This window comes from Dromiciops gliroides, chromosome 4 (genome assembly GCF_019393635.1).
Source record: "Dromiciops gliroides isolate mDroGli1 chromosome 4, mDroGli1.pri, whole genome shotgun sequence".
Classification (NCBI taxonomy): domain Eukaryota; kingdom Metazoa; phylum Chordata; class Mammalia; order Microbiotheria; family Microbiotheriidae; genus Dromiciops; species Dromiciops gliroides.
Genome location: NC_057864.1, coordinates 257666358 through 257677951, shown reverse-complemented (window position 1 = coordinate 257677951; position 11594 = coordinate 257666358). Strand labels below are relative to the sequence as shown.

Here is an 11594-nt window from a genome sequence, read left to right as displayed (position 1 = left end):
AACAGAAAAAAATAAGGGGGAACAAAGTTCAATGGTGAGGGGCAGCCCCGATGAGGGGAAGCAGTAAACACATGACACAAAACCTGGAAGGATGAGGGGGGCAGGACAGGAGTGAACAGCCTCCAGTGGAGGTGACCAGGCAGGAGGGAGCAAAGGGAGCCAGGTGCCAGGGAAGAATAGCAAATTCTAGAGCAGAGGAGACAGGACCCCTGGGAAGTGGAGTGGGAACAAAGGCAGCTGTCCTTTTGATTACTCTAGAACGGGGTGTCACTTTTCAAGGCCCAGCTAGATCAGGGTAGGGGCTGACGTGAGGCTGAAGGGGGAGGAAGGTTAATCGCCATCCTATTAGGTTAAAATAGGGCCACCTGAGCCCTCCTCCCTGTACCTACTCCCAGCATTCTGTACCTTCCCCCTCCCTCCCATTCTCCCCAACACTCCTAGGTTTTCCAGGATTCCCTCTTTGCTTTTGCTCTTCCAGATCATCTTGCAAGAACTCCCCAGAGTAAGTGGGAAATCAAGGGCCAAAAGGATTTTTTTGGCACCATCCTTATGCCAAGTCCCATGAATTCTTGGTAGAAGAATGGGAGGAAAGGCAGTCGAGAGGCACAGAAAAGGGGGTTAGGACACCAAGTAAAAAGGCCAATTATTTTTTACTCTGCACACTGTGCAGTAAAATGGGTGGAAGAGGGCTGGACTGGGCGTCACATGGCTGTGGAGGGACTAGGGAAGACAGCCTCAACCAGGACTGGGGGGAGGAAGGCCTTGCTGGTAGCACTGGGGCCGGGAGCAAGGTGTTTCTGATACAGGGGGGGTGGCGTTGCTGAACCACCAACACCGAAAGAAGATATGGGTGCACCCACGGGACAGTGAGGGATGAGTCCTCCCTGAGGGCTTGGCAATGCTCAGACCCATCCCTCGAAGGTTCACGATGCAGTTTTTAGCTCTGGGGCCCCCACGCTGCTCTTCTTCCAAGCCCCAGGGAGAAGCGGCTGCCAGGAAAGGAAAAGGAAGGGCAGGCTCTGTAATCCTCATCGGGACAAGGGCACAGCAGGGGGTGCAGTGAACCCCCAGAGCTGGGGAGTCCGTCCTTGTCTGCCAGAGGCACAAGGGCTTCCCTCGGCACCCCCAGGACGGTAGATGGGGTGCTTGGTTGGAATCTACAGTTCGTCGGTGGGGCTGTGTGTGAGGGGGGTGGCTTTCTGGACACCCTCATCCTCCTCAGGATGAGGGTCCTCATCGAGGTTTCCCGGATCCTTCCTCTGCTTGCTGTTCTTCTTGCTGGATGCCTTGCCCTTGCCCCCCTTTTTCTTGGCTTTCTTCCCTCCCAGGGCTGCAGTGTCCCCTTTCTTGCTGATCCATTGCTCAGTCAGACAACCTGGTGAGAGGAGAGTAGAAGGGACAGAATGCTCAGACAACCGGCAAAAGCAGGGGGGAGTTTATCTGCCAAGTGCCTGACTGGGCATCAACTGCTGGCCTGGGACCTACTGTATTCACATGCACAGGGATACCAGGGATAGCCCTGGTATTCATTCAGAAAGCATGCATCTGCAGTGAGAGAAGTGGGTTTGAACCCCAGCTCCAATGTTCATCAGCTGTGTGACGCTGGGCAATTTCCTTAACCTCTCTAAGCCTCGGCTTTTGTTTGTTTGGTTTTTTTTTGGCTGGGCAACGACGGTTAAGTGACTTGCCCAGGGTCACACAGCTAGTAAGTGTCAAGTGTCTGAGGCCAAATTTGAACTCAGGTCCTCCTGAATCCAGGGCCAGTGCTTTATCCACTGCACCATCTAGCTGCCCCACCTCTGTTTCTTTATATATAAAATAAAGAAAATAATATTTCTGTGCCTTAAAGCGCTCCGGTCATTTCTGAGCATGATTTCAAAGCATGATCCTTATCATGACCTCATGCCTGGCAGGTGATGGACTAATATGCAGAACATGACACATTCTTAGCCACAGCCAATATATCTATGCTTGGACAGATTTTGCTTGACCATGCTTATTTGTTCAAAGGATTTTCTTTTTTTTTTTTCCAGTGGGAGGAGAGGTGAAACAGAGAAAAAAAATGAATTCTTGATAACTGAAAACTCACCAAAATTTAATTAAAAAAATACTTTCACTCTCTACCTTACTAGATAGTGAGAAAGGCATGTTGCAAGAACAAAATATATCATGTAAACCCTTTAAAGGCCATGATTCTTTATTATTTTGCCTTTTAGCCTTAGTACAGTGTCTTACATAAAGGCACGGAATACACACTTGCTGGATGAACAAACAAGTGCTACATGAATGTGAGCTCTGATGATTTCACCTTGGGCCTTTGCCTCTGCCCACAACCCAAGAGCCTAGACACACATGCTCTGCCTAGGCCACATGTTGAACTCATCTGGTATCTACTTTGTGGAGCCATAGCCTCCTCAAATAATCCAGGCTCCCCAAGGACAAGATCTCTATTATCTGAGATGCCTATTCCACCTCCATTTTCCCAGGGTTCACCAAGCAGGGGTAACTGACCCGAACCTCATCCCCAACCCCCACAACCTCAGACTCACTTGTGTCTTTCCCCTTTAGCACATGATTGGCGCAGAGAAAGGAGGTCAGGTCTTCTTCCTGGTGGTTCCGATACCAGTCCTCAATCACTTCCTCAAATTCTTCCACCAGCACATCACACTGCGGCAGAAGGCAACAAAGACACAGATACACAGAATGTAAAATGTCCCAACTGGAAGGGTCCTCAGAAATCAGCTAGTCCAATTTCTTCACTTTATAAAGAAGGAAACCAAGGCCTATCTAAGAGCCCCAGGAAGGGATACTGACATTACAAACCACTACCACTACTGCATCCTCTTGAAATCTCTTTTGGCAGGGCTACATGAAGGTATTTTTTAGGGAGGCTCTTGCTTCCAATCAATACAGAGCCCTGTTCCCAATCTGGAAGAGGGCCTCACTGACAGAGACTAAAATGGCACAGGCGGCACTAAGGGGCCTGAAGACTCAGGAGTTCACAACATTTTTCCCCCAGAATGTAGAGCAAGTTCATCTCCCGGCACTATCTTGCCCTGATGATATCAAATTTAATAATCTGATCCCACACATGCTTATTTGGTTCTATGTCTGGTATACCATGCTAGGTTCTCGAGGAGATACAAAGATTAAAGGGAGTGGCGGAATCGTACGCAAATAAGTAGGTAGTGAAGAGGGCAAAGGAGCAAGCCAAACAAAATCCCCAATGAACATCTGCAAGAGTAGAGAAGGACACTGAGAATAGGCGGGAGAGCTCCCTGGGCACATACCTGCTTCTTGAGGTCAGCTACCTCAGCCGAAGTCTCATTCCAAAGTTCATAGGGAATGTCCATCACTACCTTCACCCCCTTGTGGACTAGGTTGTGGAGTGTTTCAAAAGTCTCAGACATACCCTAAGAAGAAGAAACATAAAGGTATCTGCCCACCTGCCCTTCTCAACCCTTGAAGGTGACAGAAGAGATGGCTACCAGCTCAAGGTAAGACATTTTTATGTCCAACTGGGGGGGGGATCCGAGACCATCTAATCCAGCACACACTCGAACAGATGCCCCTCGGCAACAATGCCGACAGGGCCTTTCCCATTCTGCCTCTGCTTCCTCTCCATCTGGCTGATGTTTCCTCAGTGTCTCCTTTCTCACCTGAAACCTAGCTCTCCAATTTTGAACTGCTCTAAAAGTCTGGAAGTTGGCGTCACCTCTCACCACCAGTGGGAAGTTCTGCACATTTTTGTCACTGGGGCTCAAGGGATCTTGATCAGCACTGACAGGTCTTTGGAAATAGTCCTAATGTCAGTGAGTGAGAAGAACACAAACCTTATCTATGAGTTGAGAGGGTTAAACAGAGAGTACAAACAGAAATCAATAAAGAGAAGGTATAGGCCAGCTTCAGGAAGTAAGACCTTCCCAGGTTCCAAATCACACCCACACAGATCCACACAGGGACACTTGAGTGCACACGTGCACGCACACACACACGCGCTCTCTCTCTCTCTCTCTCTCTCTCTCTCTCTCTCTCTCTCTCTCTCTCTCTCTCCCTCTCCCTCTCCCTCTCTCTCTCAGAGGGAATGCGTGAAGGGCATGATACCAACCTTAGCAAACCGGTTGCTGCCACTCCTTTCCTTATGCAAGCTATAGTCCAGAAGTCTTTTGCAAATGGTCTCAGTTACTTCAATTAACCGAAGATCCCTGAAGAAATGCCAACACAAAGGGTAGTGACCTCCCCACCCACTTCCAGCTGGTCCCTGCTGTCTCCACTAGAGGAATGGGGACAGATTTTTCCTGCCTGGGGGGGAGGATCATAGGATGCCAGAACCAGAAGGAACCTTAGAGAGAATCAAATCCTCTCCTTTTACAGATAAAGAAACTGAGGCCCACAGAAGGGAATGCACTTGTTCAGGGTTAAACAACTGGTTAGTGGCAGAATCAAAACTAAAAGTTGAGTCTCTGCATTTTTAAGTCAGTGTTCTTTCCGTTTCATCTCACTGCCTTGTGTGCCACTGTTCTCTCCTGGGAAATGGGAGGGGGACAGAGAGAAAACACCAAGTCCCTGAGATCAACACAAACAGACTAAGGTTTATGAAGCCACTGTTCACTTACGATTTGGTATATTTGACTCTGGAGGCTTTCTGGTCTAGGATGCCATAGCCGGTGTCGAGCACTTCCTTGGTCTTCCCTGTCTCCTCAAAGGCTGACTTCAGTTCCACAGCGACATACTTACACACTAGGAGAAAGAGGCAAAGCACAAGTGGGTGAATGGATGCCCCTTTGGGGGGTACTCCCCAGCTAAGGTAAACCTGAGACTCTTCCCTCCCCCACACTCCTAGAATCAAGCCGGCTCCTCTTTCCACTCAGAGGGAGCTGGCTCTAGACTCTCAGCTGGATGGAGTACGTTATATCCACATCCTCTGACCCATATTTCAAGTTCCCTTCATGGCCTATGTAGTATTTCCTCTCATTTCCTTGCTCCAGTCAAGCAAATCTGTTGCCTATCTGTTCCAACCTTCTTATTGATGAAAACACCATTCCCCCAGCCTGGAATACCTTTCTTGCAAATGATACCGAATCCACATTCGGTACCTTCTTCAAAATCCCCAGTATGTGGGAATTCCTTGTTTGGATTAACCTACTTGATTCTCATTTTGCCATTATATTAATTAGCAAAGTGATTTTCCTAAAGCACAGATTTGACCAAGTCACTCCCCTTCCCAATCAAATCCTGTGGCTCCCTATTACCTCCAGGCTCAAAGGACTGTGTTTGGCATTTCAAACTCTTTACAATCTACCCTGCTCCTACCTTTCCTGCCTTATTATACATTACTCCCCTCCATGCATTCTATAGTCCAGTCTGTTTCTCAATAGGACACACTATTTCTCATTTCTGTGCCCTGACACATGGTTGTTCTAGGGCCTGGAACGTTCCTGTGTCAGAAGCATTCCCATCCTTGCTCCCTTCTCTTGGGACCCCTGGTTTCTTCCAAAACTCAGTTCTAGTGCCACCTTTGGCAGGAAGCCCTTTCTTGTTTTCCCAGGCGCTGCTGCTTCTTCATTAGATTACCATGTACCTGTTTTACATGTCGATATATGTGAATATGTTGTTTTCCCTATATGAATGGAAGCACTTGGAGGGTGGAGGTTTTGCCTCCCCCACCCCTCTTTCTTTTCTTTTCTTTTTTTTAAGTGAGGCAATTGGGGTTAAGTGACTTGCCCAGGGTCACACAGCTAGAAAGTGTTGAGTGTCTGAGGCCGGATTTGAACTCAGGTCCTCCTGACTCCAGGGCCGGTGCTCTATCCACTGTGCCACCTAGCTGCCCCGTCCCCTCTTTCTTCTGCATGACCAATGCCTAGCATAGTGTCCACCACAGAGTGGGAGTTTAATAAATGCTTAGTGATTTTCTGATGATTATTGAGGGTCCCTTCAACACTTAAGTACTCAATATGACTCTAACTTGAGGGGCAGCTAGGTGGCACAGAGGATAATGCACTGGCCCTGGATTCAGGAGGACATGAGTTCAAATCTGGCCTCTGACACTTGACGCTTACTAGCTGTGTGACCCTGTGCAAGTCACTTAAACCTCATTGCCTGGTCCTCCCCTGACCCCCCCAAAAATCTCACTTGGACTCACTTGTACGCTGCTTTTTAAATATCTTAGGCTATTTTCTCGTGTCTCCTCCTCCCTTCTGGGTATAAGTACCTCAAGATCAAATCCTTTATTTATTTATTTTTTTGGTGAGGCAATTGGAGCTAAGTGACTTGCCCAGGGTCACACAGCTGGTAAGTGTTAAGTGTCTGAGGCCATATTTGAATTCAGGTCCTCCTGACTCCAGGACCTGCGCTCTATATACACTGCGCCACCTAGCTGCCTGATGAAGTCCTTTATTTTCTATTTCTATCTATCGTTTTCACTGTGACCACTATACAATAGGTATTCAATAAGTAATAAACTTGTTGATGGTGGACAAAATGACTTAACATTTGGGCTAAGCAGGTCCTCATGCCCCCTTTAAAATACTGTGAAAAAAAAAAAAAGGAGGGCAGCTAGGTGGCACAGTGGATAAAGCACCGGCCCTAAATTCAGGAGGACCTGAGTTCAAATCCGACCTCAGACACTTAACACTTACTGGCTGTGTGACCTTGGGCAAGTCACTTAACCCCAATCGCCTCAAAAAAAAAAATACTGGTTGCAAAGGTTGGTTGATGGAAAACCAATTTATGAGTGACAAATGGAAAGTCCTATGATGGCATTTTCTATCATGCCTTGAGACTATATCCAGGGACATAAAGAAATGATTCTTGAATAATGTCATTAAATAAGCAAGTCCTCTGAGAGTCTGAATTTAAATTATAGCTCACCTCCCTTGTTCTCCATCCATGCCATCTGCTATCTCCTTTCCTACATTCCTCAACTTGATCCCTTCACTCCAGCATCTTTCACACCTCATCTTTCTGGCTTCTCTGCCCCTTTCTCCCACGCCCTCTGTGTGTATTCTGCAGGGCCTGGGGGTTTGGAATACCCTCCTACTCTACCACCCATCCAACCGTAAGCCATGTCCTGCACTCCTCCAAACTTCACCACCTAAGGAGCCCCTCTGGGGATCCCACCCAGAACCACATGTGGGGAGGCCTGTGGCATAGAACCCAGAAACTCATGGTCATCCACCCACCCATACTCTGCCATGTGCTGAGGCCTGTCTCTCTCAGGCTCCTGGGCCAGAAGCCCAGCTCTGTTGGTCAGGCACAATCAACACTTATACAAGAGTATAAAAGTGTTATTAACGATAGCACAGTAAGGAGAAGCCCAAGGGCTGGAATTTGCCAAGTCAATGTGGAGCTCTAACCATCTTTGTTGAATCATCTATAAAATGGAGAGGGTGGATAATAACAACCAGCGCCATCTACCAAATAAAAGCAAACACGCCCCATTCTGGTATTCCAGGCCCTCCACAATCTGGCTCCAACCTACCTTTCCAATCTTATATACTTCCCCCCTTCCCACTGTGTTGTCTATAGTCCAACCAAACTAGGCTACTCTTCCTCCTCAATTCCCATCATGCCCATTCTCGTCTCCCTGCCTCTGTTAACACCAGTGATGTGAAACTGAAATAGAAATGAAGCCTAGAGGACTTAGAAGACCACAAATGAACATTACCTATGTTTTGCTGTATTCTTATTTTGTAAAACACCTTTCATTTGACACCTCTGGCTTATACCATGCCCCATGCTCAGAACAGACTCTTCCTCTCCCCTATTTCCACATGTTTCAGTCACTTCTTACTTTCAAGGCCCAACTCAGGGATCATCCCTACCCCAACTCTGCTTAAAATGATCTTTCCCTCCTCAAACATCTTTGCCTAGACTCCTCTTTATATTTCCCTCACTTGCTCTGTATCATCCTTATTTGTAAACTTATCAGATTTTAAACTCTTTGAGAAGAGTGTGTGTCACATCTGTCTTTGTACCACCCTTCCACCCCCCCACCCCTGTGCCCATCACAGTGCTTTGCACAGTGGGCACTTAATAATAAACATTAGTTGAACTTGAAATTTACTTTACATTTGTAAAGCAAAAAGTTTACAAAGTACTTTCACATACATTGTCTCATCTGACCCTTACACCAACTCTGTTGGTGGGCAGGATTACTGTCTTAGCTCCATTTTACTAATGAGGAAACTGAGGCACAGAGATAGAAATTGATTTGCTTCTCAGGACATAACCATCACTTAATTCCAGGTCTCCTAACTCCTGATCCAGTATTCTTTCTTATAAAGTTACTTTTAGCTCGAAAATTCTTTGATTCAGGGGCAGTTAGGTGGCACAGTGGATAAAGCATCAGCTCTGGATTCTGGAGGACCTGAGTTCAAATCTGGCCTCAGACACTTGACACTTACTACTAGCTATGTGACCCTGGGCAAGTCACTTAACCCTCATTGCCCTGCCCCACCCCCCAAAAAAAGAAGAAAAAAAATTCTTCGATTCTCCCTGTTAGGAGAAAAGTTTGATCCTGTTCTTAGACCATAAGCTAAAGTGAGAGTGAAGAGGAAAAAGGAAACTGGGCTTGGGGCCCCTGAGTTTCAGGATGAGGCAGAAGAGAGTGGGAAGAGGAAGCAAAACTACAAAGGGCACTGCCTCTGCCAAAGGAGGTAGGACAGATGGAGGGAATCCATGACCCTAGACTGAGAGGCGGGAGGGGAGAGCAAAAACAAGTGAAATAGATATTCTGAGTTGGGATGGAAGAATAGAAGGAAACAACTGAGAACCAACCTGGCTTACAAGATTATAATATCTCTGAGGACAGGGATATTATCTCATTCATTTCTAACTCCCTTGGGATCTAGCATGGTACTCCACATACTTAATAAATGTCTAAGTAATGTGAGTACAATTCTCAATTCAATTCATTAAATTTTCATTAAACAGGGGCAGCTAGGTGGCGCAGTGGATAGAGCACCGGCCCTGGAGTCAGGAGTACCTGAGTTCAAATCTGGCCTCAGACACTTAACACTTACTAGCTGTGTGACCCTGGGCAAGTCACTTAACCCCAATTGCCTCACTAAAAAAAAAAAAAAAATTCATTAAACAGCTACTATCCACCAGGAGCTGTCCTCAGCCCTGGGACACAAAGATGAAAATATATCCTCAAAGTGTTTACAATCTAATATGTACACAAATAGTTGTGTTTGATGGTAGAAAGTGCTATAAAGTAAATCCAACAAATAGAGCTGGAAGGGACAATCCTGACGATCCCTTCATTTTACTGGTGAGGAAAATGAGGCCCAGAGGAGTCAAGTGAACTTCCCAGGGTCACCTGGCCAGTAGTCAGTAGTGTGGTAGCCCTTGTCTGGAGGAATCAGGGAAGACTTCCTGGAAGAAGTGATCGCCAAAGTGATCACAAAGTAGACAGTCAGCTAGCTTTTAGAACTTCAAACTTTCCAACTCTTCTCCTTTCATGATTAACAATAAAATGATAGTCAACACTTAAATAGTGCTACTATGTGCCAGGCTATGTGCTAAGAGCTTTACAATTACTGTCTCATTTGATCCTTACAACAACCCTGAGAGGTGGGTGCTATTATTTCCATTTTATGGATGGGGAAATTGGGGCAGACGGTAGTTAGGTGACTTGACCAGGGTCACACAGCTAGTAAATAGCTAGGGGCACGATTTGAACCTAGGTCTTCTTAACTCCTTTCGCAGAGCTCTACTGCCTCACCACTATCCCCTTTTCTTCCCTACCCTCCTAGGAACATTTTTTTTAATCGCTATAAACTTTTGAATGCTGCTCTTCACTCCTCCTACCCCCTTTCTTTCCCACTCTACTAGCTTTGATTACAGTGCTTTAAGGTTTGCAAAGAGCTGTATAAATTTTATCTCATTTGATTCTCACAACAACCCTGGAAGGTAGGTACTATTATTATCCCCATTTTCCAGAAGAGGAAACTGAGGCAAAGGCTAAATGACTTACCCAGGGTCACACAGCTGAGTGTCAAGACACGATTTGAACTCGGGCCTTCCTGATTCTAGATCCAGGAAACTACCTAGTGCTTCCCCTTTTCTGCCTGAGATCCTTTCCCCTTCCCCATTTATTACCTCCTGGTCATTCAATTCTATTATCACTAATTACATATCCACTACGTGTCAGGCACTGACCTCACCTCTTCCACAGGGGCCCCCTCCTCTATATGTCCCCTTCCTTTGCCTCCCAGCACAGTTCCCTTCCCTAAGTCCATTCCCCGCCCCTCCTCTAAGTCCCTCCCCCCACAACAGGCCCCTCCCCTTCCCTTCAGGCCCCGCCTCCGACTCTACATCAGGCTATGCTTTTTCCTCCTCACACTCCTTTCCCACCCATCCCCACCCCCACCCCCACCCTGACCCCACCCCCCTCACCCTCGCACTTGCTGGGCAGTCGGACCCAATCGGTCTCCTCAGCCGAGGCGCCCAGCTCGGAGGGCGGGAGCAGCAGCAGTAACAGGAGGAGGAGAAGGAGGAGGCGGTGGGGTCGAGACCGGGGCGCGGGCAGCAGCGGCGGCAGCGGCCGCTCCATGGCCGGGCCGGGCCGGCACTTCCTCCCCCCCCACCGTGCGGCCGCTTCCTGGAGCCACTTCCGGGACTGCACACGTGCCTGGGCGTCACCACAGCAACGGCGAGCCCCTCACTCTTCTTCCTTCCCTCCTTCGCCCAGCAGCCCTCACCTCCCGTCTTGTTACCTCCAGCTCGCTCCCGTAACCAATGAGCGCCCGAGTGCGGAACGGCCAATGGGCCTTCGACGGGAGTTCATCGACTAACGAATGGGGAAGGGAGGGCCGGTGCCGGCTCCGACCAATCAGAGAGCGGACGGTGGCTGCTGCGACCAATAGCATCATTGCCATCTGAGGGAGGGGGAGGAGAGGGAGCGGGACCCCAGGGAGGGGGTGAGAAGGTGGGAATAGTAATAAGAACTGACTTTTACGTGGTACTTAAAGGATTGAAAAGCGTTTTGTTTGCATTGTAAATCAACCAACAGGCATTTATTAAGCGCCTCCTTTGTGCCAGGCACTATGCCAGGTTGCTGGGGTTACGAAAACAGAAGTAAATCAATCTCTGCCCTCAAGGCGCTTACACTTCAGGGAACAACACGGTTACATTTGTGTTCACATATACACTCATGCAATGCAATGTACACACGTGTGTATGTGATCAAATGATTGTGTGTGGATGTATTGTTGAATGTGCAGATATTTACATGTGCATGTGCACTCATATACATGAATACATACATATCTGTATATGCCACACATCTGTTTATATATACATACATACATGAGTGTAGATAGAAAATAGATGAAAGGTAATTGTCAGGGAACCTATGTAGGTATATGTATATCCGTGTATATACATATATTATGAAGAAAGAAGGAAAGGAAGAAGGAAGAAAATATGCAAGGTAATTGCATATGTGCATGGATGTGTATATACATTATGTTTACGGACTGATGTTATGGGCCCAGGGCACCCAATTCTCCCCATGAGACTGAGATGGATGGATAGACAGATAAATAGATAATAGACAAGATAGATGATAGGCAGATAAATAGATGGTA

General features: G+C 47.3%; 1 protein-coding gene across 2 annotated transcripts; it reads right to left on the bottom strand.

Annotated features, from left to right (window-relative positions):
- Positions 1-631: 631 nt before the first annotated feature.
- CNPY3 (canopy FGF signaling regulator 3) lies at positions 632-10748 on the bottom strand. 2 transcript variants are annotated; one of them, XM_044003869.1, is made up of 6 exons: positions 10402-10748; positions 4617-4740; positions 4109-4205; positions 3291-3413; positions 2550-2667; positions 632-1375 (listed from the first exon to the last, which is right to left on the bottom strand). In XM_044003869.1, the coding sequence occupies exons 1-6, from the start codon at positions 10556-10558 to the stop codon at positions 1158-1160; spliced, it is 837 nt and encodes a 278-aa protein (XP_043859804.1). In that variant the 5' UTR covers positions 10559-10748; the 3' UTR covers positions 632-1157. The 2 variants fall into 2 exon arrangements, with proteins under 2 accessions (XP_043859804.1, XP_043859805.1); XM_044003870.1 differs by having other exon boundaries at positions 10410-10538.
- Between the last annotated feature and the right edge of the window lie 846 nt (positions 10749-11594).